General features: G+C 36.2%; 1 protein-coding gene across 1 annotated transcript in view; it reads right to left on the bottom strand.

Annotated features, from left to right (window-relative positions):
* The window catches only part of LOC145294871 (interleukin-1 receptor-associated kinase 4-like), a 69,590-nt gene that overhangs the window by 16,415 nt on the left and 26,415 nt on the right, over positions 1-26,760 (bottom strand). Inside the window, exons 5-9 of the mRNA XM_080141418.1 lie at positions 26,325-26,398; positions 18,074-18,188; positions 8,704-8,816; positions 4,368-4,581; positions 2,306-2,371 (exon numbers count right to left, since the gene is read on the bottom strand). Of these exons, the coding sequence (XP_079997544.1) occupies positions 2,306-2,371; positions 4,368-4,581; positions 8,704-8,816; positions 18,074-18,188; positions 26,325-26,398 (582 nt within the window). The remainder of the gene's footprint in view (positions 1-2,305; positions 2,372-4,367; positions 4,582-8,703; positions 8,817-18,073; positions 18,189-26,324; positions 26,399-26,760) is intronic.

The raw sequence follows: 26,760 nt of genomic DNA, 5'->3' as shown, positions 1-26,760 counted from the left end.
TAAATAATAGATATTGAATGTAAATACATATTAATAATTAATAATGGTGATTTGTTAGTGTATAAAAACAAAAATAATAAAGTTTGTTGTTGAGTAAGTGCACAGTATTTGTTGAAATATTTTTGTTATAAGGTTATCATCACAAAGATTTAGACGATTATATTTACAGCCAGGGGTGAGAAGAGAAAAAAAAAACAATCAGGTACCAGAATTGCTGTATAAAATATACTAAATCTCATTTAATTTTTCAGTCATTGCTTTTTGTCTTGATACAAGAAGAGAACTATGCTCTGCTAATCCCGAATGTTTTTTTTTTTTTTTGCTACCAGTTTTTTTGCTTAGGACAACTGTTTAATATCTGCAAATAATTTTCTCTTTTCTATGAAAGTTATTTCTTTTGCCATTCCTATCTTGGATCATTTTTCTACTACCAGAATGGCGCTCCACTCAAGAGTATTACTAATATAATTCTCACTATTTTAGTTTTTATTTTAGAAACATAGACAGCAGAAGTTGCATATTGTGAACTCATTTTGGTATTGACAAATTGTGAACTTTTTCTCATCTTAATTTATCGTCCTCTTTTATCTAGTACTCAAGGTTGAATTTACAATAACTTTGTCATTCCATCTTACATGTGAATGAATACTTGGCTCCTAACTCGGTCTTTTTGAGGATACTGAGAAATGACAGGACTATGCCTTAGTGTATTTGTGAAGCGTGTCATGACAACAGAGGCCTGAATATGCTACCTTGTTTTTTATAGAAATTACTCCAAACAAGGCATGAAGCCACTTGATGTAAGGAGCTAAAAAAAAAATTACTACATCAGTCAAAACCAGTGAACGATTAGTGTTCTCTCCTTGGCCCCTGTCAGAAACATCATTTATGAACTGTGAGGACTAAAGAACAAAATAAGGGAAGTGAGAGTAATTGCGGCTGAAGCTGTCCAGGCTGATGTCAGCATTGCATTGTAACTATGGACATGTTGAAAGTTCTGGTTAGATAAATAAATGTACACACATCAATTGAGCAAGGAAAAGCCGAGAATAATTCAGTCAAAAGTGATTTCAAGCACTGAAACCAACATAAGTGAGTTTCATGGAGAAAGCCACTTCGTACGGTTATAACCAAACATACTACATCTGGTGTGAGAAAAATGTTAAACAAAAAAAATGTTTATTTTTGTAACAGATAACAAAAATTCATTAAAATATGCAAATGTGCTAACTTATACCTCATAATCGTTCAATTTAATAAATTTGGCAACAAAGTAGAAAACAATCAGTTGCCAGATTGGGAAAGAGTGATAGAAATTCACACAGACCATGATAAAGTAGGACATGCTGACATTCAATTTGTATTGTCGTGTCTGGTGCAGTTACTATGTCTCCTGGATGTCTATTACAAGGTTCAGAGATCCTAATTGAGAAAGCAGTCTTCCTTCGGTTAAATTGAAATTGGCAGTAAAACAGTTTTTGGTGATGATTGTGTAGATCTTCTTCAGGTATAGGAGTGAAATAATAAACGTAATTGCCATTCAGGAAATTGTAGGCCAAAATGAGATCACTGCATAATCATCAACATTCAAGGGAGAGAAAGTTCAGCTTCTTCAGTTGGTTTTCTTAAGGCAGATCTCCTGCACTATTGAAGTATCCAGCCTTTGAACTCTCTTCAGATGTTGGATATCACACTTTAACAACAGTTTAACAAAAAAAAGACATAAAACAGATTAAATATTTCAGGAATGAGTTTGCAGAAGCAGTGAATGAAAAATAAGGTATGCTTTGCTTTGTTTGTACTGAATCTAACGTTTAGGTGGCATAAAGCAAGAGTTAACATCAATCTCATTTCTATGAGCTACTAATTTGATATTAATATCTAGCAATATTTAGCCATGAATGTGTTATAAACAACATTTTTTCAAGTTAGATTAAGATAAAATAAGCTAGATTAGATTTAAAAAAAAAAAAAAAAAGTAAAAAAGAATTGCCCATTAGAAGTTAAAGTTATAAAATTATGCTAACATATCAGAAAGTTCATGTCACAAAAAAGTGAGAAAAATTCAACCTCTTGCGTGTTAGATGTCAAATTGAACGGATGTTTTTTTTTTTAGTTTTTCTACTCACTCCTTTGGAAGATGGGAAGAGAAATACTATGCAATCTTTGAAAAGTATTTGCAATATGATATGCACTAATGCATTTGTAAAAATAAATACAAATGGAAACCTCAGCACAGTTTTTTTTATATATTACACCACTCTTTCAAGGCAATGTCACTTGCTAGCAAGTTGGATAGACTTACCAAAAATCTTTTAGATGTTCGATTTTCATCATAAGCTTTCTGGCCAGTTAGAATCTCATACAACACCTGGACAGGATAAAAAGATAAATGATTTTGAAATGCATTATAAATAAACACAACGAGTAATAAATAAATAAATAATAATCCTGGATTATAGAACCAGAAAATTAATGAGCATGCACAATGTTCTGCACCTGAAAGATGATACTGAGCGAGTATTAAATGAGGAAAGAAGAGGGAAGAGGAGTGGTTTCATTTGTATACCAGAAAATGAACAATTTTTTTTCAAAACCAAAACTATGTAATGCTATTATTATGAAATAGCTATATCAAAAAAAAAAAAAAAAAAAAAAAAGTGGAAAAGCTTGTTTGGATTTTAATCAAATTAATTTTTAACATTTGTATTCTTTGTAAGAGGGAAGATTAAATAAAAATATTATATAAATATTTAATTTTATTAGGATACGTAATAATAATAAATCTCCAAAATTTATTTATTTACTAGTAGGGAGATTCAATCTTGTCTGGGATTGAATCTACAGTTGACTTTCTACTTGTATGGTAATAAAACTTCTAAAATTACATTGTGGTGTTAGGTTGTATAAAAGTGTTAACTTTGTTCAAAATCAGACTTCTTTAATTTGATTTTTTTTTTTTGATTATTGATTTTCGATACATATCGGATGCATTCTGATACAAAATCTAAGTAACAACACTCCCAGACACATCAAGTACCTTTGTGTGAAATTTCAAAACAATCAGCCCAGCCGTTTCCGAGTCCATAGGGAATAAATTCCAATATGCACAAAAGAAATAATTTCAAAGTAAAATAAGAAATGTAAAATCAGTATGAAATGGATTTGATTTATTCAATTATAAGTCATTTCAGTAGCCGTGTAGATATATTTTCAAAGAAAACAGATAAATGAAAGGAGTTTCAACAAATGCTGTAACAACTTTACAACATTGACGTCTACTGGAAATAGAATTATTATATCTATACACACATTGCATACATTTAATTTTAAACAGAGGAGAAAGATATTTGGGCTTACATCAGAGTTCCAGTCTTTTCGGTTTGGTCCTAGGAGGCCATGATTTTACCTCCTCATTTAAGAGAGGCAATTGGTTTATTGACAATAACATAAGGTATCCTTACTATGGAATATAGATGGAGCCAATCATGGCAAATTTTGCACCTGTCAAGAGTACCTGCTTTTGAGGGAGTTGGATTTCTCTACATTTAACAGAAATCAGTCTAATTTTATTATAATGAGAGGAGACAGAGGTAAATATACTTAAATATGCTGGTCCCCCTCAAAAAGGAAAAAGAAAAGTTTTGGTTTTTGTGTTTTTAAACTGATATATCCTATATAGCCTTCTTAGATAAGTAAAAATTTCAAAATGTAAAGAGACAGTGGCATTTGAATTGAAGCAGGGTAAAGGCAGCGTAGAAGATGACCTTCGGTGAGATCATCCAAAAACCTTAACTAGTTTTGGAATGTTTCAGATGAGGGTTGATAATTTGTAAAAATTAGCAAAAGAGAAAATATCTGTAAAATAAGGATATACGACCCAAAGAAATTTATGAAAACATGCAGCACAGGTACTTGCTGACAATACTCCCACCTCCTGCAATTTCAATCAAGATCTTTGAAATGACCAAGATATTTGCAACATAGATCCCAAGAATACTGAAGGCAGAATACAAGCTGAAAAGGGTTGAAATTTTCAGACTAACCCTTACCCACTGCCACTTTCAAGCCTTCCTTCGACCATCGCCGCTTTCAAGCCTCCATTCGACCATTGCCATATTTTAGCCTTCCTTCAACAATTGCTACTTTCAAGTCTTTTTACAGCCTGGTTCCAAATCAGCTGGTGCAGACTACTGCCTGCTTTTATCACAGTTTATAAAGCTGTCGTGCATGGCACACTGAAAAACTGTCGTTTCTCAAAACTCTTTCTTGGTGAAACGTATCTCTCCTTCTCATACACCTCACATTATCACAAGTTGATTAAAAATAGAAAAAAGAAAGAAAAGGTGCAGAGATGTTGTACTTACTACACCAAAACTGTAGACATCACTTTCAAGATACTGCTTTCCACTGGACCGAGGAAATTCTGGGGGCATATACGCCACGGTGCCAAACAAACTGCCAGTCATGCTGTTGGACACATGTGTTAAGATCCCAGTATCTGTTCCATTCGTTGCAAACATGGCGAGACCAAAATCACCGATTTTAGCTTCCTTGTGTTTATCGATGAGAATGTTGGAGCTGAAAGATGATAGAACACTTCATAAATCTATTTCATGCCTCATCTCAAAAATTCCAAAATGCAAAACCTTTGTCAAAAATGATTAAATATATTTTGCAATCAAAATAAAATAAAGTGCAATACATCATGTAAAAGTTTGATATTTACATCCATGTAGAGTGAATGATTGTCCAAGGTGACTTTAAACCTAGATATGGTAGGCATTGTCACTGCCTCCTCTGGTAGGCTGTTCCATGGAGCAGAAGCACAAAGAATGCTGCTTTTCTACTATCAAGGTGAAAGTGACTATGGTACATCTTTTGCTAGGTCCTGTGAAGATCATGACTTGCCACTAGGGTGAAAAACTCCTCGAAAATTTGATTTAAATTCCTGTTGATTATATAGTATGGCGGAATCAGGTCTCTTCGTATCCTCATCTGCTCAAGTAAGGAATAATCATCTCAAGATCAACAGCCATGGCGCATCCAGTGCAGTTTTGAACAATTCCTTATCTCAAAATTTCCAAAATGAATAGGTCTGTCAAAAACTCATAGAACTTTTAATTTTGTAGAATACGGAATTTTATTTACTAAATAATTTTGATGACTGGATATCGCTTTCCAAAGTTCATTACTTGAAATACTTGAAACATTGATTTAAAATAAGCATTTTAATTGTAAGTTTGTTGTAAATATGAGACAAAATCTTTCTCTTTTATTCATATAAACATTAACATTTAGTTGATTTTTAAACTAATTTATTAATCTTTTAAATGTAACCATAAAGAAAAGAAAGAAAGCAATTTTCCTTTTCAGTTGCAATTTAGAAATAAATTACAATTTGTTTAAAATCAAGTCGGTTTATCTAAAAAAAGGAACATTTGAGCACGAATGTTAAATATTTGTCTAGGAAATAAAATACTGTGAAACAGAATTAATTATCATATTAAAATCAAAACAGTCAATTGAAAAACAATAACAAATAATAGTTAAAGATTCAAACATTTTGTGTAAATTTGGATTAAAATTTGTAAGAAGCCAATTTTTTGCACTTGTACAGTTTAATCAAGACATTTACAAATGAAAATATCGGGGGAGAAAAAAAAAAAAGATTATATTGTACGTATCCGCTTCGGACTGAAGTTTCCGAAAAAATTTCACTTAATTTGATCGACTAGTTTTTTTGTTTTTTTTACAGCAAAATTACACATTTTTTATGACAGCGTGTTGACGGTAGCCATCTTTGATTTTTTTTTAACATGTCACGGGGAGATAACTCAGTTTAAAGCACCAACACTCCCTCCCCATCATACTTCCTAAAAGTCGAACCTTTTGCTCAGTATCATAAATCATTTTTCGCTGTAAAAAAAAATTAAGTGCAATTTTTTTTCGGAGAACTTCATTCCGTAAGGGATAAATACAATATAACCATTTTTTTTTTTTCAAGATTTTCATTTTTTAATGTCTTGATTAAACTGTACAAGTACCCAATTTTTATTGAACACTTTGTTTTGATGATATATGTTTTCATCAAACATGGAATCTGTTTGTGTCTTTTTTTCGTCAGGGAAAAAAGTCTTTAATTCATTTTATGCACATGATACACCTGATTGGACCATAAAAAATATTTAAGATGACTAAACTTTAATTTTCAAATGACATCATGTCACAAGGAAGGAAAAAGAAAAACACAAACTGATTTCATGCCTAATGAAGATGTATATCATTGAAACTAAGTTGATTTTCAAATTTTAATTAAATAAATGTTTATAAAAACAAAATTCTACATTGCATTTGTTTCTTAACTTATAAATACTAACTTAATAAAATGTTCAATACACAAATGAGTAAATTTTTCAAGTGACATCAAATGTACCTAAGCCATATATAAAAAAAAAAAAATGGTGTGTCTATTGTATAAAGTTAAGTTCACTTGAAATAAGGCAGTTTTTACTTAGCTGTTTTTGCATTTATTCATTTAAACTAGAAGAAAGACTTAGCATTGCCTGGGATTGAATGAAATCCCATGTCAATACCATATTAACATTTTTATTCTGTTTTATTTTGTTATTTTATTTATTTATTTTTTTTTGTTACATTTTATAATATTCAATTTTTGGAGTGAAGTCCAAGAATGTACTCCTGAGCAGGAGTCTAACTACAGTGACATTAATAGAAATAAATGTCAAAAAGTTTACAGTTCTTAACACTCTTTGCCCCCTCTCCACAACCTGTTAACAAATGAGGATCTCTATGCAGTTGAACTGTTTATTAACATTTCTATTTTTTTATTTTCTATAATTTTCAAATTATAAATCAAATAAACTCTTGCTTCCTTTAGTTTATGCTTTAATCTTCACATTCTATGAGTGATGTTTCTGATAAAAAGAAAAGAATCGCTATTTTCTGGCTTAGAATCTATCCATATAAAAAGTATTGTTAGCTACTTTTTAATCTTGAAATGTATTTTTTTAGCCTCTTATATCAAATGTCCTCATTTCTTGTCTGAAGCAATTTCACTAAAAAAAAGTGCATTTCCTTTTCATGTTGATAAATTGATGAATTGATGAACATCCCACAATGTTAATATACACTTTTTAATCAAAATGAAATGTACTTATCCAAGAACACGGCAGTGATGCTGGGGGATATACTTTCAAAATATATATGTCTATCTCCAAAACCATAATTGAAGTGCATAAACAAACAGGGATTACAATTTTATCATAGAATTGTGAATTTAAAATAGAATTTGGTGATTTTATGCAGTTTTTAATTATTTTCAAAACTTTATAAATATGAACATAACACTGTTATTTCCTTTAAATGTTTTTACAAAGATTTGTCCTTATTTTCATGTTAAAATGTAAAAGAAAAACATTCAAATGTTTGGTCTGTGTTCAGAATTACCAAAATATTAAAAAAAAAAAAAAAAAAAAAAAAAAAGTCTGTATGATGTATGTACCCATGACAAAACAAAAATATATTCCTAAAATCATGTAAATTGATCGAGTAGTTTTATTTTTATAATAAAAATCAAATCTTATGAATATTGGAGGAACGACTATCTTGCCCTTCACTTAAAAAAAAAAAAAAAAAGACAAGACCCAAAGGGAAGATAACTTGACAATAATTCATACTTAATAGATTTTTGTTGTCATGCCTACAAATTTCCATTAATCGCTTAAAAATAATTTTCTTTATAAAAATAAAACTACTTTATGAATGTACGTGATTTTTGGAATATAATATTTTCATTTTGCTCTTGGCATATACATCATACATGTTTTTCTTTTTTAACAAAAGGAGAAATTCTGGACAAGAACCAAATGTTTTATTTTTGTAGAACATGGATTTTATTATCCTACTAGCAAGAAGATCTGGTATTGAATGAGAAACTCTACATCCTTGTTTGCCTAGCATATAATACTCCCCTAACTTTTTTATTTTCATTTTAGAATAATTACATTCAATCTTTATAACGGAGTCTGAGGAGACACTCAAAATTAATTGTTAGAAGGAATGTAAGTAGCCTTACAGACTTTAATTTCATCAAGTGCCTCCCCTTTGTGGCAATGGCTTGCACTTTTGTCTCAAGTCATGATCTATTTTTTTTTAATTTCTATAATTTTCAAATTACAAATTATGCAAATTTTCCTTTAAACATTTTTTTTTCAAAACTTAATAAACATGAACATTATTTCCGTTAAATATTTTACATAAATTTGTTTTTAATTTGTTTTACAACATAAAACATTGATAACAAAAAAGAAAACAAAATAGTTGATTTCATAAAAAATGTTGGCTAGTATTTTGTTTTAAATATTTTTTTATTCTCCAAGAAACTATCAAAGCAGATGGAGTTATTGTTCAAGGATACCATTTTGAAAATTATCTCAAAGCGAGATAATTCAACAATAATTCAAACAAATTTTGTTGTATTGCCTACAAATTTCCATTAATCGCTTAAAAAATTATTTTCTTTATGAAAATATTTGATCAATTTACATGTTTTTTGGAATATGATATTTTTATTTTGCTATAGATACATACAACATACATATTTTTCTTCATTTTTGTTTTTTAATTTTGGGGAAATTCTGGACAAGAACCATGCTTCCCCCCCCTTAAAATGATCTTTACCTTTTGACATCCCCATGAATGACAGGAACTTTTTGTGTGTGGAGATATTGCAAGCCACAAGCTGAATCTTGTGCAATTTTGAGTCGTTCAGACCAAGTCAAGGGTGGGTTATGCTGAAAGCAATCAAAAAAGATAATGTAACTAACAAAATAATAACATGTTGAACAGAAAAAAACATGAAAAATATTAATTTGCTTTTCATTGCAATTTGAGTCAATCTACAGAAATCTAAAGATCGGATCTAACCACCATCTATCATTATTTATAGGTACCATAAAATTGTATTATTTTAAAACTCAAAACAATTAACATTTAGATTTAATTTATATTACTAATATGATAAATTGGATCCTGTTGGATCACGTGTAACCTGTTGGGTCAGTATTTGTTTTGTTGTTATTTTTTGTTGTTTGCTTCTACATGCAGTTTAGATTTTTTTATTTGGTCATACAAAAAAAATAAACACAATTGAGTAATCACTTGAGTTTTGGCATAAATTTTGGAAATTTTGCTTTTCTGTAAAAAAATAACACTTAGATGGATTTCCTCTGTTTTCTGTAGAAAAAATGAATTTACAAAAATTCAACAATTTTGAGTAGATTAAAAAATAATTTTCATTCATTTTTTTCCCAATCTTGATAAAACATTTATTATTATGTTGAACTAGCGGGCTGCCCGGCATTGGCCGATCAGAAAATATGCTTAAATATGATATTTTAAGTTATGCAGATTTCATATTTATTAATAGCAAGCCAATTCTGTATTTATTATTATATTGCACCAAATATATAGTAGTGATTTCAAAAGTTAAAATAACAAAAATATATGACTTAGGTGTCATCAGCTAGAATGAAAACCAAAAGAATATATCCAGGCTTATCCATTACACTCAGAGCCACATCCATACACATATAAAAAGTTTTAAAAAATAATGTTGATTAACCTATAAATGTATATTTGCGCATATGTAGAAAAGCACTTTAAGTCAACTTACACGTATGAAGTTCCCATTTTTTTCAATTTTGACCCCTTAGCAGCTATTTTACTGGCAAAAGATCAAATTTGTTCCACAGATCCAAATATCCTATATATCAAGTTTCACATTTGTAGACTAAAAATTGACATAGGAGTCCGATAGAGACCATTGCTCACATGGATAAACAAGGTCACAGATGAGTTGCCAAAACGAACCGTTTTCTTCGAACATAATAGACTAGCAACACTCTACATTGATTACATAAAGTTCTAGGGGAGAATTTGATTTTAAATAAAAACATTGCATTTTAAAAATCCCATAGATCAATAGATAGATAGATAGATAACATATTGCTCTTTGAACTTGACTGGCGACCACTTCAACCATGTGATTGAACCTTTCATCTGTTTCCTGATTCTAAAAATATTAATTTCTCAGTGATCAGACCATCTCTCCCAAAAGATAAGTGCCTTTTGAATCTTTTTTAATTCCAACAGACTTTGTTTATTCCAAGCCAAAAAACATTGTCCCTTTTTTATGGCAACATATTGAATTTGTTTCATTTCTAACAAACTTTTAGATACTCTAAATCAGAACATTATCCTCTCGATAATATCTTGTTAATCCTACCTAAGTTATATAGTTTATACAATCTTCTATGTTATTGTTGTTTCTTCAGTGTGTTGCTGTTATTTTTATATTTTCTCTGAGAACAAAATAGTTTCAGAACAGACAATTACTTCTTTTTTTTTTATTTCGGTTTGAATCTGGAAAGTTATTTGTTTGTATCTAAGATAACACATGTGCAAAATAAAATATTACAAAAATGGAAAAACCCAGAATTAGAAATTGCCTTGGAAACTATGAATTAAAAAAAAATGTCATAATTTAGATCAAGCAATTTAAAAAATATAAAAAAAAAAAGGTTGTTTATTATTTATTATTAACACACCCAAACTTGGTGTTAGGACTTGGTACTTAAACATTTTAAAAGGTGTCTTTGTCATTATTGAGGTCAAGAGTTATTTCCTATTAATGCACTTAAAACCAATGCTAAGAACAGTCATTCAGAAGATTCATTCAGATAGATAGATAAAAAACAATGTAAAAAGTTAAACAGCATCAATGTTTTAAGCAAATTTAACAAAATCAATAGAAGACATTTATGATTTTTACAAAGTCAAAGGATTTCAGAATAGATTGTGATGTCATAATATATGACCCTTTTTTTTTTTTTTAAACTGTTTTTTCACCCCTAACAAGGCACAGTACCAGTAAGTCATAAAGAGCTACTATTTGGGACCAAATTTGAATGGATACTATGTATGGAGTCGGGCAGCAAGATGTTTATTCACATTACATTTAAACTTCTGCATGTCAGTACAGCCAGAGAGGGGTCTGGTTGGGAATTCCAAAGTCTAGCAGTTTGAGGAAGAAGCTTTTTGAGTAGAAGGCTTTTCAGCATTTAGAGATCTCTACAGTGTAGAGGTCAAATTTTGCTGCTTGTCGGGTTTGTCGAGAGTATTTATATCGAGGGGCTACTTACCATTAAAGTACTTATAAAACAGCCACAGGGATACCACATTTTGGCGATGGGATAGAGGTTGGAGTTTGGCCAATAGTGCAGGACTCTTTTTTTAAACCTATCTAAAAGCAAGAGACTAGTAGCAGATACACCAGACCAGATGTGACAACAATATTTCATGCTTGGGCGAATAGTGGCTTTGTAGAGATACAGGACACGTTCAGGTATAACTTTCTAGCACAGTAGAGGGAGCCCATCTTCCTCACAGCAGCCTTGGCAATTACCTCAATGTGTTTGTGAATGTTAAGTCTGGGAGCTTGAGAGAAGTACTTTCAGGTAATTTATCATTAGCCATGGCAAGCAGTGGTTGAGAAGGTTTCTTGTAATTATTAAAAGAAATAAGTTTAGTTTTGGCAGCATTGAACATTACCATCCAGTTTCAGTCTTACTCCACTACAGACTAGAGGTCTTCCTCTAGAGTTTTAACCATTTCCTTAAATATGCGTTCATTCGTTTTTTTCCCTTTGAGTCACTTATAGAGTGTAACTGGGACTCACCTGGGCTGCTACACAATAGCAATGAGGCTGAAGAGGGAGGGTGTTTGGGCGATACCAGCGCTGCTGACATACAAGGATGACAGCATGACGGTAGTGGTGGAGGGCCGTCGTCTGCATTACTGGTTCTGCTAAAAGCAGGGCCACATAGCTAGGAGCTGCCCCCAAAGGGTAACCCCTAATCAAACGACCCAAAAGGTGGTCACAACCCCTGAGACAGCGCCCGCGCCAAAACAGGCGGCAACAACCCTTGCAACCGCGGCACCAACCCCAGCTCCAAGGAAAACCCAAACCACCCAGGAGGCCAAGGGGGAGGAATGGAGCATGGTAGTGAGACAAAAATGGAAGCTCATAATCCCTTCTGCCACCGTCCCACCACCAGCCCCAAAATCCTGGTAGCAGCCTCTGCAAATGCAGCAACAACAACAGCCACCTCAGCCAATGCCACGGAAACAGCTGCAGCAACAACTACTGCAGCAGCAAGAGCAGCAAGTGCAGCAGCAGAAGCAGCAATGACACCAGCGAGAGCAGCAGCAACAAAACAGCCGCAGCAGCAACTAGAGGAGCAGACACAACCAACGGTCCCCACACCAATCGAGACGGGGATCAAGCGGAGAAAAAACTACTCCTCTGAGAATGAATCCGCAAGTGAGAGGGAAAAGAACTCAGCCTCACCTCTCCCCGGTTAATTCGAAAGAATTAAAAAAAATAAAATAAAAGAAGAAAAGGGGAAGAAAAGGTGGCCCCCATTCCCTGTGAACATACACCACCCCTAACAACAAAATCCACTTCCACCCCCAAACTAGACACCGCACCAACACCAGACACCGCACCAACACCAGACACCGCACCAGCATCAACACCAGGCACCACACAAACACCTATCCCCACACCAATGCAAACTGAGCCACCACCCCAAAAAGAAAAGGAAAAGAATGAACCGAGGGAAGGGAGAGACTCCTCTGCCTCTCACAGACCAACCAAATTAAAAGCCCTTGCCCCCAAGGAACTATGTTATGTAGACCCTCTATCTGTGGCAACAGACATTTCCCATCGGTAGAGGAAAAACTTAAAACCTATGCTTGATTACAAACAGATAGAGGGGAAAGATGTAAATATTCCTTCAAATTTCCCGGACGCCCCGCTCCTAATATCTTTTGTCAGAACTCCAGAGGCCTGCAAGACCAACTTGTGGACAAGGCTGCAGGCCGCTGAAGAGGCGTTTCCGGGAATTGAGCTGGTTAAGAAAAATAACACTTCTCTTGACGAACTGTCAAAAAAACGCAAAGGAAGGGTTCCAGTGTTGGTCCATCCATCACTCTACAGGGCCATGAAATTAATTTATCCTTTGGACGTCGGCGGCATTGCGAGAGAAGGTCAGGATATGAAAAACCTGACCACCTTGAGCATGGCACATAATGTCGGCGTCCTCTCCCCGGCTGACTTCGGAGCTGAGTGTGACACACCTTAAGGTAGGTACCATGGCTTTGAATTTGGCTAGTTTGAATGCGAGGGGCTTGAGATCATCAGGCGGGGCGGCTCGTCTCCAGCACGACCTCTTGTCCTTGGGAGTGGATGTGGCTGCGATTCAGGAGACGCATTTCGTTTCCTCTGTGGACTGTCAGGTGCTGACCCGAGATTTCGGTCGACATTGTTCATGGGGATGTGGTGGGCAGGCTGGTTGCGGCCAATGTTGCCGTAAAAGATTCTGTGTTTCAGGTGATCGCAGTTCATGCGCCCAGCACCGCTCGTGAGAGGGTCTCATTCTTCAGTCAGCTTGACGTGTTTGTAGATTGTCGGAAGCGGGTAGTGCTAATGGGGGATTGGAATGCCATCTTAGACCCAGAGATAGATAAAGTAGGAGGCGATGCTAGAGGATCGGAAAGGTGCAAGTCCAGCCTGGCTGATCTGATGGCTAGATGCGGTCTGGTCGACAGGTTTCGGGTCGAGCATCCAGAGCGGGAGATGTGGATGTGAACCAACAGTGTTTCCTCCTATCCAAACACTTACTTGGACAGGATGTTAGTTAGGAGAGGCAAAGTAGACTTCTTATCTTGTCCCATGTTCACTTGGCTAGGCCAGACGGACCATAAACTAGTTATGGCCCAGCTGAAGCTAAGAAATAGGCCTAAGTTAGTGGCTCACTGGAAGTTAAACACCTCCCTTCTGGGGATACAAGACTTCCAAGAGAAACTAATAGAATTCTCCGTCAAGTATGCCCAGCGCCTCGCACTAGATAAGACCAAGACGAAGAAGAAGCTAGAGTAGAAACTAGCCCGGGCTACAGGGGAGTCAGATTGGGTTAGTCAGGAACTAGCTAAGCAGGACCTTCTGCGTGAGAATAGCGAGCGTTATGAAGGTCAAGTAGTCAGAGCTAGGCTTAGAAAGATAGGCAATGAAGCAGTCAACTCCAATACTGACGCACGTTGTGAAATTTCTAGGCGTGGCTCGGACAAGTACATTGCAAAGGTAAGACATCCGGATGGACGCACCCTGGAATCGACTCGGGAGATCTACGAGGGGTTTCGAGAACATTTTGCCCATGTTTCTGCCTCTTCTGATGGATGTGTTAAACCATTGGTTTGCTCATGGATCCATCCCTGGGCAAGTCACCAAGCAAGTAGTCACATTGCTGAGGAAAGGTGACGGACATGGTGGGGAAGAGTTAGACGATTACAGGCCCACAACTCTGCTAAACACAGAGTTGAAGATTTTGGCCAAGGTCCTGTCGAATTGGCTGCAGGTTGTTATCGATGAGTTGGTTGAACCAGAACAGAACTATGCTGTTAAGGGGAGATCGATTCAGAACAACTTGCACCTGATACGCATGATCCTAGAGGGAGGGATAGATGACGACATGGAAGCTGCGCTGATCAACTTAGATCAGTCCAAAGCTTTCGACAGGGTCAACCATCGTTTCTTGGCATCTGTCTTAGAGGCCGCCGGTTTTAAACCAGACTTCTGCAAGTGGATCTCCGTGATCTATCGACAGCCCACAGCCGTCGTGCAAGTCAACGGAAAGCGCTCGAAACCCTTTGTTATCTCTTGGTCGGTTCGTCAGGGTTGTCCGCTGTCGCCCCTGCTCTATGTCCTGGCTTTGGAGCCCCTGCTCCGCAAGCTGAGACGTGGGGAGGCAAATTTGGCCCTGCGCGGAATTGCAATACACGGTGGCTCAGCCACCAAGGTGTCCGCGTTCGCCGCTGATGATCGTGTTGGAGGTGATCGCTCGGTACGAAAGAATTACAGGGACCAAGATAAACTGCAGCAAGTTGGTAGGACTGTGGTTGGGCGCCTGGAGTGGCAACGCAAACCTCCCGGCATGCTTCAGCTAGACGGATGGCCCGGTTCGGATCCTCGGCGTGTGGTTCGGACCGGGTCTCCAGCTTGACAAAAATTGGTTGGAGGTATGGTCAAAGGTGGAGTCTGCAGTCAATTCGTGGCTTTCTAGAAAACTTTCCTTAAAGGGTAGAGCTGAGGCATGCGCCACTTACGTCTTTCCTCTCATCCTTTATCGACTGGCCATACTTCCCCTGCCTGCACAACACCTAACAGCTCTCGTCAAACTCTTGCCCTTGCTTCTTTTGGACAGAGGAAGACACTGGGTGAGCAGACAGGTCTGTATTCAACGTCCGTGTGAGGGAGGCTTGGGAATGCCGGACTTAAAGTATCATCGAAACGCTGAGAGGCTGGCCTTCCTGAGCTACTATATGCAAGATGACCAACCGTGGCACCCCGTGGTTACTGCCGCCTTACCCGACCTTGTTCTTGACGCTTCTATCAAGAGCCGTCGCAGACCGCGGGGAGAATCTGCCTACATGAAAGAGTGCCGAGCCACGCTAAAATGACTACCAAGGTCCAGCGACCTTGTGACTGCTACCCGTAGAGAACTCCACAGGGATCAAGTGAAGGGGACTGCCGACGACCCGCTATGCGCGCGTTTGGGTTGGCAGCAGAGTGACATCTGCTCCACGTGGAACTGGGCGCCAGGTTCGAGTCATCTGAACAATTCGGAGTTGTCTCTGACCTGGCGATTGGCCCGAAATGCACTTCCACTCAACAATATACAATGCAGTTCCGGGTTTTTGGAGTTGCTTGATTGTCACCGTTGTGGGACAACGGCCGTAGAAACGACTGATCACGCTTTCTTCGATTGCCGCGGACTCCGCCGGTACTGGTCGTATGTCAGCGAAGTGACGGTTCACATCGATCCTGAGCATCCTCGCCCAATTACCGTATCCAATGTCGTGGCCGCCGTGGGACCGGGAAAGACAAATGGTCTACGTTACCATCCTGGCCGTGGCGAGAATGGTGATTTGGACGTTGCATCTGCAAGGTTGCCGGGGGGGGGGGTTGTCTTTTTTTGATCAGGATCTGATCACTTTCTTTAAACACCAACTACGGGTGAAGATCAGATGTGATAGAAGAAGGCTGCATTGCGCGGCATTTGACAGAAGATGGATACTTGTAGCAAGTCTGTGTGTACGAAGAGGAGCCAAATTTGAATACGAGTTCCCCGCCTAGGTGTGGAACGCGCAGTTCCGTAAAGTAAAATTAAACAAGTAGCCTCTCAGCTAGCTGAGTGTGTGTTCCATCCCTCCCTGATTAGGAAGCCTCCAAGATCCCCACCCCCTTCCTACTTGCAATTTTTGTTTTCACCCCTTCCTCTAAATTTCACCCATCTTGGAGAGAAAGAAATACAAATTAACCCTCATCCCTTACCCACAAAATTTTCTTTTCTCCATTCACACTCATCTAGAGGGCATCCCCATTAGAGACTGACCCACAGAAGCGAGGTTCCTTTTACAAACCTAGTGGAATGGGCAGTCTATCAACTAGACGGGGTTGGGAGGGTCCTACTAATGACCTTTTGTTTTTTCTTCCCCTGCCCTCGACACAAATGAATTATTTTACCATTTTTATTGTTATCTTTTTTTGTTTTTACATGTCAATAAAAAATGTTTTAAAAATTGGGAGTTAAGTAGGACGTCTCCCAATATGAAAGGGTGAATGCGGTATTATAGTGAAAGAAGATACTAGCTGGGAGAAATTTTTGATTTTGTTTAGTTCTGGAGTGACAAGGATGACCAACGACCCCCACAATTCCCCCTTTTGAGTTGGCCCTGTACCTAAGTTTTTTGTTCATTGTTGATTTTCACTGTATTTTTAACATGAATAAAGGATTTAATATCTCAAAGTGTAGTATCTGTTCATGCTGTACTTATGTTTGTAACTTTGTGATATAAAGTGGGGGATCACGTTTCTGTATTAATTTAATGTAAAATGATCACCCACTTTACAACCACTCAGTCTCAAACCCATTCAAATCATTCTCCAGACCATTCAAGTTGTTTTTGAAGGATTCCAGTTATTTTTTAAGCATTCAAGTCATTCTCAAGGTCATTCAATTCATCCTTAAGTTCATTAAAGTCATTCTAAGTCATTTACTTTTTATTTATTTAAGTCATTTCAGTCCATTTTTCGGTCATTTTAGTTTATCTTTAAGAATTTCATGTCAATCCTATATTCACGCATTCATTCATTACACGAGAGCACGCGACTAATGGCTATCGGCCTTGTTTTTAATGTTTTATTTTTATAAAGTTATTCATCTCCATCCACATCATAGTATCTTCACGCCATTCATTCAATAGTTTTAGGACTATTATTAAATATCATAAACATTGGATTTTTAAACAAAACAATGAGATATTAAAAAGGGATAAATTACCCCTGATTTCTTTGTGATCTCATAAGAGTTTATTCTCCGTATTCACAGTGGTTTGTGCAATATATAAAAAAATATTCATAGCTCTAGTCTTATATCATTGAGCTGTAAACTTTGTATTGATCACTGCTCATATAAACAACCCATAACTCAAAGAATCACAGATGTTGTCTATGTTTTCTATCTCTTTATTACTTCATCAGGTGTGACATCATAATGTCTTTCATCCTTTCTTTAATTAATGGCTTCAAACAGTGACGTCAACCATTTACAACATCATAAGATATCCACAGATACAAACACAAGATAACAAGATCCACAGAGATTTAGTCATATAGTAAATCTCCAGAGGTCTAGAATTCAGTTAGTAGACTCACCTATAATGCTTTGGGTCATAGAATAACTAAATCAAGGATCACTTCCACCTCTCATCTTATTTGATAGATGATATCATCCACTGTGATCAGTTATTCTCGGTCCATTTTAATAGATGGCATCATGTAATATGACATCATCTCTTTTCCAGGCATAGTCCAACAAACAATATGATCGATAGAGTTAGTCGAATATACTGAGCAGTTTTTACTTACCTTGCATGCAAGACAATCTTCCAGTGATCCATTCTCCATGAATTCATAAATAAAACATGTTTCATCATTATCCAATGAATATCCATACAAATTGACCACATTTGGATGCCTGAACCTGAGGAAAAAAAAAAGAATTCTTAAGATGCATCCATTCAATTTATGCACTTAGAGGTGAAAATGATTTTTCAAACTTAAGTGTGACAAACTAATGAAAATGCCATTTCAAACTAAAGCATAACAGTCTAATGAAACTACTATTCAAATTAATGCATAGCAGACCATGAAAATACTATTTCAAACAAGAGCATGTCAGGCCAATGGAAATACTATTTCATACTTAAGTATGACAGACCAATAAAAATGCTATTTAAACTAAAACATAACAGACCAATGAAAATGTTATTTTATACTTATGTGTGACACACCAATGGAAATACTATTTCAAACTTATTATAATGATTAATAAAGAAACATGAAAATATAAAATTTTGAAATTTTAATGCCTGGATTGACTTGTTTTCGAAGACGTGAGAAATAGTGGAGGTGAGGTCCCCTGTCAATTTACAAACTGGAAAGTTTTGGAAATTGATACAAGTTCTCTATGAGTTGATGCTAATTGTGAAATGTGATCAGATGCACCCAACCCCAATGCACAGAGCGCATCTGCTAGACGGTGTAGAATTTAGGCTTGATTAATAAAGGCATATATACAAATATTGAAAGGATATAATCTTTGTATAATAATTTATTTTTAAAAATTGATAAAGCTAGAAAAAAAAAAACGAAAAATTTAAATATTTTTTTTCTTGTAATGAACTTGGGATTAATTTTTCAAATGCTGGACTTTTACTTTTAATGTTTTGATTTTGCATGTTTTACTAAATAAATTATAAATAAAAAAAATTATTATTATAGGAAAAAAAAAAAGTTAGAAAATGCTGTTAGTCCCACATGTAAATTCTCACACATAAGTTCTATAGCAAACCCCACTCTCTCCAATGGTTTACTTCTACTCGCATAGCTGTCATTGCTCAAAGGCAGCATGCATACCGCAGATTTATCTGACATAAATTCAGTACAAATAGAAAAAAGATTATAGAAGCTAGAAGTAATTGTAAGAAGGAAATAGCCACAGCGAAGAGAGAATATATCAAAACCACCAGAAAATGCATTGAACCCGCAAAAATTAGGAACTCGTGACTTCTGGAAAATCTATAACATCTGTAAATAATGAGCAATCAACAATTTCACCCCTCTTGAAGTTGTTTGCACGGCAACCGAGAAGGCTAACCTGCTTGCCCGTCGGTTTGCCTCCAACTCTACTTTGAGCGCAGCAGACCACTCCCTCCCAGATTTTCCTCTGCAGACAGAAATTACACTAGATGATCTGAAAATCACCCTTTCTCAAGTACATCTATATATAAAGGCAAAATGTGTGTGTGTATGCATGTATGTGTGCTCGTTTTTTTGTGTGTGTCTGCAAAAGGCTTTTTTCGCCGTGATTTTCGGTCGGCTCGCTCCTTCTTAAAACTTTTTATATTGCGTCTAAATCATAATAACTACGACTTAACAATGGGGGTCGCATGTGTATTTAATTTGCCCGACTTTTACCAGCTCGCCGCATCTTTGAAAAGCGAATGATCTGGCTTGCAGCACAAAATTAGGTCAGACCTCACGCCACTCCCCACACCAATTTATTTCGCTTTATAAACCTCCACATAAACGCCCTTATCAATTCCTCTCCCCTCGTGGCCGAGATGGTTAGGTGTCTGGCTTTTTTCCCCTTTCGTTTCCACTGTTATGTCAAGGCTTCAGGGTTCAATCCTACCTTCCTACTAAAACTTTTTTTTCTTTTACACCTTCAAACACCCAGCTAACGTTTTTTCTTTTTTAACACACACACCTCCAAACACCCAGCTAACGTTTTTTTTTTTTAACACACACACCTCCAAACACCTGGGAAACGCTGGGTATCCCCCGCTAATCTATATATATAAAAGCAAAAATATGTGTGTGTATGTATGCATGTATGCGTGTGTGTGTGTGTTTGTATGTCCGCCAAAAACTTTCGACAGGCCACGGATTTTCGCCAGATAGGTATCATTTTCAAACTCGTACCTTTGACCGACAAATATAGAAAAATTGTCCCAAAACATTAATTCCTTTACCCTAAATGGGGGTAGCAAAAAATCTTTCTCTCATGACAAGATAGCTTCTACGCACGCACAAATGATGGCGGAACTTGAATTAGTTTAAATATTAAAAAAACTGACCCAACTTTGTCAAAGTCCTCCTAGCTCAGTTGATTAAGGCGTGGCGTCATTATCAAAAAGTTTTAAGTTCAAATTGTGATGTGGGATGTCTTTTTGTTTTGGGGGGGGGTTAACTTTTAATATTGAAACAAGGTTATTTATAACATTTTTTTTTGCTGTGTTTTTTTTGTTTTTCCGAACACGTTCATTTTTTTTTGGTTTTTGCTCATCCGATTTTTTTAAAGAAGTTTAAGTCCATTCGCTGTTTTTTTTTGTTTTGTTTTTTCCGATTTTTTTAAAAAGTTTAAACAGGGTTATTACTTCGCTTATTCTTTACTCCCCCCCCCCTACCACCAAACACCCGGGCAAATCAGAGTCTATATCTATATATATAAAAGCGAAAATGTATGTTTGTATGTATGTAGTGTGTGTGTTTGTATGTCTCACAAAAACTTTCGACACGGATTTTCACGAGATTGATATCATTTTAAAGCTCGATCCTTCACCTAACAAATATTGAAAAATTAGCCAAAAACATTAATTCCTTCCCCTTAAAATCATCAGTTTTCTACATGGAGGGGTCAGCAAAAACTGTCCTCTCATGACAAGTTCGCTTCTACGCATGTGCAAATGATGTCGGAACATGATTTAGTTTAAATATTAAAAAAAAACGACCTAATTTTGTCAACGTCGTCTTAGCTCAGTTCATTAGAGCGCAGCCTCATTATCTAAAGGTTTTAGGTTCGAATCATGGTGTGAGATGTCTTTTTTTTCTTTTTTTTCGATTTTTTAAATTTTAATATTGAAGCAGGGTTATTAAAGCCATTTTTCACGTTCTATGTTTTTTTTTTTATTTTTCAAATTTTTTAAAGAAGTTTTAACGTTTGTTTTTCTGTTTTCTTTTTCCATCACATTCGCGTTTTCTTTTTTGTTTTCCCAATTTTTACATTTAACATCGTTCGTTTGCCTTATGTTAGTGTTTTTGTGTTTTTTCGATTTTTTTAAGTTTTAACATTTTTTTTTATATAAAATATTTAATAATTTAATATTTAAAAATATTTACTTCGCTTATTCTTATGTTTTGATTCCCCCCACCCGCCTGAGCAAATACACATCTAAACACCCGGGCAATGCCGGGTACCTCCCGCTAGTCTATATATATAAAAGACAAAATGTGTGTGACCACATTTCATGTATGTCTCGCAAAGGCTTCTTTTGCACGTGCTCCCGGGTCATTATGATCGCTTACAATTGTTTATATAGCTCCTAGATAATAATATCTACGATTTGGGAATGCGGGTCGCCTCTTCATTTATTTACATCGATTTTTATGAGATTCGCGCTATTTTGCTCTGTCCCCTGCTTGTCCTGCTTTTTAGTATAAATAAAGTGAAACTAAATTCAAATGGAGGTGTTCTCGGCATTGCGCCGGGAAACGTCCAGAAGCAATCAGCTTTGATCAATGTGAGGACAAACTCTTCTTATATCAAACAATTGCTATTCAATCTGGACAATGGGGACCTGGTTTCGCCCTCACCAACATCTGTTGGGGAAAAAAACAGTCAAAGTTGGGTAAATAAACCTGAAGGCTACCTCGCAGCAAAAGTTAACTGCGTGACTTCTATTTGACCTCATTAATTAGGTCAAATAGAAGCAGCAGAGTTAACTTTTATTGGGCCCACCTGTTTTTAATACTTAAATAAATAAATTAAAACGTCTTCCGTTGTATGTCGTGGTGGCCTAGTGGTTAACGTCGTACGTCTTTTTTTCACACTTTCATTTCCGACTTTGCCTGAAGGGTTCGGGTTCGATCCTCATATCACCTACTAAAACATTTTTTTTTATTTTAACCCCCCCCCCCAGGAGTTTTGATTTACTCAAAACACCCGGGCATTGCCCAGTACCCCCCGCTAGTCTATATATATATAAAACCGAAAATGTGTGTATGTATGTTTGTATGTATGTGTGTTTGTGTGTCCGCTAAAAACTTTTGACAGACACGACGAAAATTCACAAACTCGGTATCATATTGAAGCTCTATCCTTTGCTTGAGAAATATCGAAAAATTGGCCAAAAGCGTTCATTTTTTCACCCCGAAATCGACAATTTTCGACAGGGGGGGGTCAACAAAAACGGTCCTCTCGTGACGACGACTGATTCTACGCATGTGTCAGATAACATCATGACCTGATTTACTTTAAATAGTTGAAAAACTGACTAAATTTCATGTCAATTTGGTTCTTACTTAAATAAATTCAAACATCTTTCAATAACTTATTCTGGCTGGTCGATTTTATTTTCAAACTTTGCCTCAGGGCTTCGGCTTCGGGTTCGATCCTACCCCCCCCCTTCCCGGTTTCTTTTTTATTTAACACCACGCACACCTCCAAACACACGGGCAACGCCGGGTACCCCCGCTAGTATATATATATATTTATATATATATATATATATATATATATATATATATATATATACTAGCAGGGGTGCCCGGCGTTGCTCGGGTGTTTGGAGTGTGCAAAAAAAGCAAAAAAACAAAAAAAATGGTTAATTTTTTAAAACTTTGACCCCTATTATGACCCCTTAAAATTTATTGTTTCGGGTTCAAATCACTTTATTAAGTTAGATCCAGGTTCAAGGAACCTAAATCTAAAATTTCAAGTGTCTAGACCCAAAATTGTCGGAGGAGTTTGGTAGAGTTCTTAAAGGTCAAATCGTTGAAATTCGACCCCTTAACAGCCAAATTTCTGGCTGACACCCGTCACATCGATTTTCCCAAATCTCAGTACCCGGTATTTCAAATTTCGAGTCTATAGACTAAAAATTGACAGATTTATTGTGTAGGGAAATGTACACAGACAGACAGACACACAGACACACAGACAGACAGACAGACAGACAGACACGTTCACTTTTATAGATATATAGATAAGGTAAAATGTGTGTGTGTGCATTTTTTGTGTATGTCTGGCAAAGGCACGGGGAATGCTCGGTGGGGTCACTCATTCTTAAAACTTTTTATATACTGTCTAAATTATAATATCGATGAGTTACGAAGGGAGGTCACGTGTATCTTTAATTTGGTGGACTTTTTACACGCTATTCTCAAGATTATTTTCACTCACCGCGCCTTTATTTCGGTTATCCTCGATGGTCATACGTCAAAATAATATGATATAAATGCGGGTGTATCTCCAGGGTCGATCCTTAGACCTTTATTATTTCTGATATTCATAAATAACCTCCTTGATAAAATTGTCTCTGAGATGGGTATATTTACTGACAACACCATGCTCTATAACAGACACAAGGAGAAAATGAATGAACAAATATCCAATACAATGGTGGAAACCCTTGATGAAGACCTCCAGTCTGTAGTGAAATGGGGACAAAAATGGATGGTAACATTCAATGCTGCCAAGACTAAGTTTCTTCCTTTAATAATTACAAGAAACCTTCTCAAACACAAATAGCTATGGTTAATGATACATTACCTGAAAGTATTTCATTCAAACTCCTTGGCTTAATGTTCACGGGGAATGTGAGTTGGAAGATACATTGAGGGCATTGCCAAGGCTGCTGCAAAGAAGGTGGACTCTCTCTACACTGCTAGAAAATTACTTGCACCTGAGAGTATCCTGTACCTCTCCAAGGCCACCATTTGCCCATGTATGGAGTATTGCTGCCACATTTGGGCTGGTGCATCTGCTACTAGTCTCTCCCTCTCAGACAGAGTTCAAAAAAGAGTGGCTACACTATCAGCTAGGCTTCAACCGCTGTTCCATTGACGAAATATTGCATCCCTCTGCCTGTTTTACAAGTATTTTAATGGTAGATGCTCCGACAAACTACACGCCCCTGTGCCCCCGACGTAAATATCCCAACAAACCCGACAAACAGCAAAGTCCCACCCCTACACAGTAGAGATCCCTAGATGTAAAAAAGCCTTCTACTCTAATAGTTTCTTCCTCAGGACTGCTAGATTTCGGAATTCCCTTCCAGGTTCCTGCTTCTCTGACAGTACTGACATGCAGAAATTCAAGTGTAATGTAAACAGACATCTTGCTGCTCAACTCCCTGCATAGTTCTCTTGCAAATTATGTCCAGATAGTAGCTCCCTACATTAAAATGGCATGGTGTCTTGTTTAGTGTGAAAATACAATTAAAAAAAAATCATGGTAATTATTTTTATTTTTCTAAAATGCATATGTGGGTGGTGATTGAAAAAAAAAAAAAATCAACAAAATGAAATAATTCATATATATAAAAAAAGAAAAAGATAACATGTTGTAACTAGTCAAAAGAAAAAAAAAAAGAATGTGTCATTTATATTTATGAATCTTTCTACCTGTAAAGCCTCCAGCAATGAGAACACTATTTTTTCGTCTCCTCAGTTGAACATCTTTAATGTGGTAGTTTCTGAGTTTTGCTGGATTCCAGGACAAGAATTCATCTAGTCTGGTGAAGTAATAAGCTTAGCGCTGTTTCTTGAGGTAAACATCACTTGGAGAAGGAGCAGCATTCTTTGTACGAGTCAGTGTGGATTCATGCTGAGGGGATCTTTGAATACTATGCTATTTTGCATATTTGGTCAGGGTTCACTTGTATGGTGAAGTATCTGCATATCAAGTTGTCCTGGAAAACTCCTCTACAGAGAAACCAAAGGCAATCTTTTTTTTGGTCAATGTGCACTGGTTGTCTAACCTGTATATTCCGGAAGCCATTCTTAACAAGGGGAGATTGAAAATAAGAAAATGCCTTTCGGAATAAAGCCCCCCCCCCATCTACCCATGTTAAGAACTGCTTTCGGAATTGCGCTGAAAAAAAAAAAAACTGAGGATTTGCTGCTTTCATATGCCGCCAGTTTAAACATGGCTGCCAGTGATTTACATTGCAAAATACAGGTATTTATATCTCAAAAACTATTTGTCTGCGCTAATTTTCCCTGCGATATTCATTTTCAGCGTAGCCAAAAACTTATAAAAGTCTTCAGTTGGCATAACGGACACATTGACCCTATTTTTCTTTTTTTTGTTTCATTTTACTTCAATCAAAGTTCTCATAAATCAAGGGACCCCTTCTTGGGACTAACACTTGATTTCTATCTGAGATACATAGATATTCGAATATTACATCAGATTGTCCTTTAATTCTCAAATATGGAGTTAGTAAAAAAGAACATCAATTTTCCTCTCACTAATTGAACAGTTGTGTTATAGTGTATATCTTTCTGGTGTTCTCTTAGTTTTACTGGATTCCAGGACAAGAATTCATCTAGTCTAGTGGAGTATCCAGCTTAGTGCTGTTACTATAGGCAACATCAATAAGAGAAGATGTACCATTCCTTATAGATGCCAGTGTGGGGTAGCTATCCGAGTGGGTTTTATTTGGGCTTCAACTACTATTTTGAATATTTAGTCAGCGTTTACATCTAGAGGGAAAGTATCCTCATGCAATGTTATCCTGACAAACCCTTTTACAAAGAGACCTTAGAAATTTGAGGACAGGGACAGGAGATAGACATCTAGAGGACAATAGCACAACTGTTTTTGCTGGGTTGGACATCATGCCCCAGTTTCCCGGCCACTCAAACGCAAAAACAAGCAGCAACTGCAGCTATACCGATGCCATGTAAGGGTCTGGGTATGACACAGAAATTTGCATGTTATCAGTATAAGATCTTGGGAACACAGTCAAGTCGTCACAGTTAAAATTTCTGCAGTGTTGGTAGATGAGTGCTTGTTGCGAATATTTTACAGGGGATGAACCAGAGATTGGAGTGCAGTCGAACACCTACCATAGAAAAAGTGATAGAGTAGTTTCTCTATCACTCTATGGTAGGTGTTTGACTAGTGATGTCTTTTCTATGAGAAAGAGGTCCGCTCCTACTAAGTTCCTCTTTGAGTTTGTGTCGGCAGCAAGATACAATAATTTTTAACCATTTATTTGATTAAAGTCTTGAAGTGAAAAAAAGAAGAAACTTTGAAAATTTAACCTACTTTATTTGTATCAGCAGTTCATCCAATGCATTCTTTTTCAGGTTGCACATGGCGGCATTTACCTCAGAATAATCCTGAAATATAATTTTAAATATGTATATATATATATATTTACATAATCGATTGCATCTTATACCACTCTTTGGTTGATACTATGTGGGTGATACCCCTAAATAAACGATTAATTTAATTTATTAATTTAGGATTGACAATAAGCATAGAAAATATTTAAAAAAAAAAAAAAAACCTGGGACTTGCGCAGCATTCACACCTCTAAAAGAGGGATCATCTGTTGTAAGTGTCACCACTTTACAAAAAAGTTTAATGGTTAACTCATTTCTCCAGTTTTGCTATTAATCTGTTTTTATTATGATTGTAAACAATCTTTTTGAATCTGCATTAAGCGGCAAATACAGTGAACTTGTTAGATGGTAAA

Source organism: Euprymna scolopes, chromosome 2 (genome assembly GCF_053919585.1).
Source record: "Euprymna scolopes isolate OS-2025 chromosome 2, ASM5391958v1, whole genome shotgun sequence".
NCBI classification, from domain to species: Eukaryota; Metazoa; Mollusca; class Cephalopoda; order Sepiida; family Sepiolidae; genus Euprymna; species Euprymna scolopes.
Note: the sequence above shows the minus strand (reverse complement) of the source record. Positions and strands in the feature narration are given on the sequence as shown.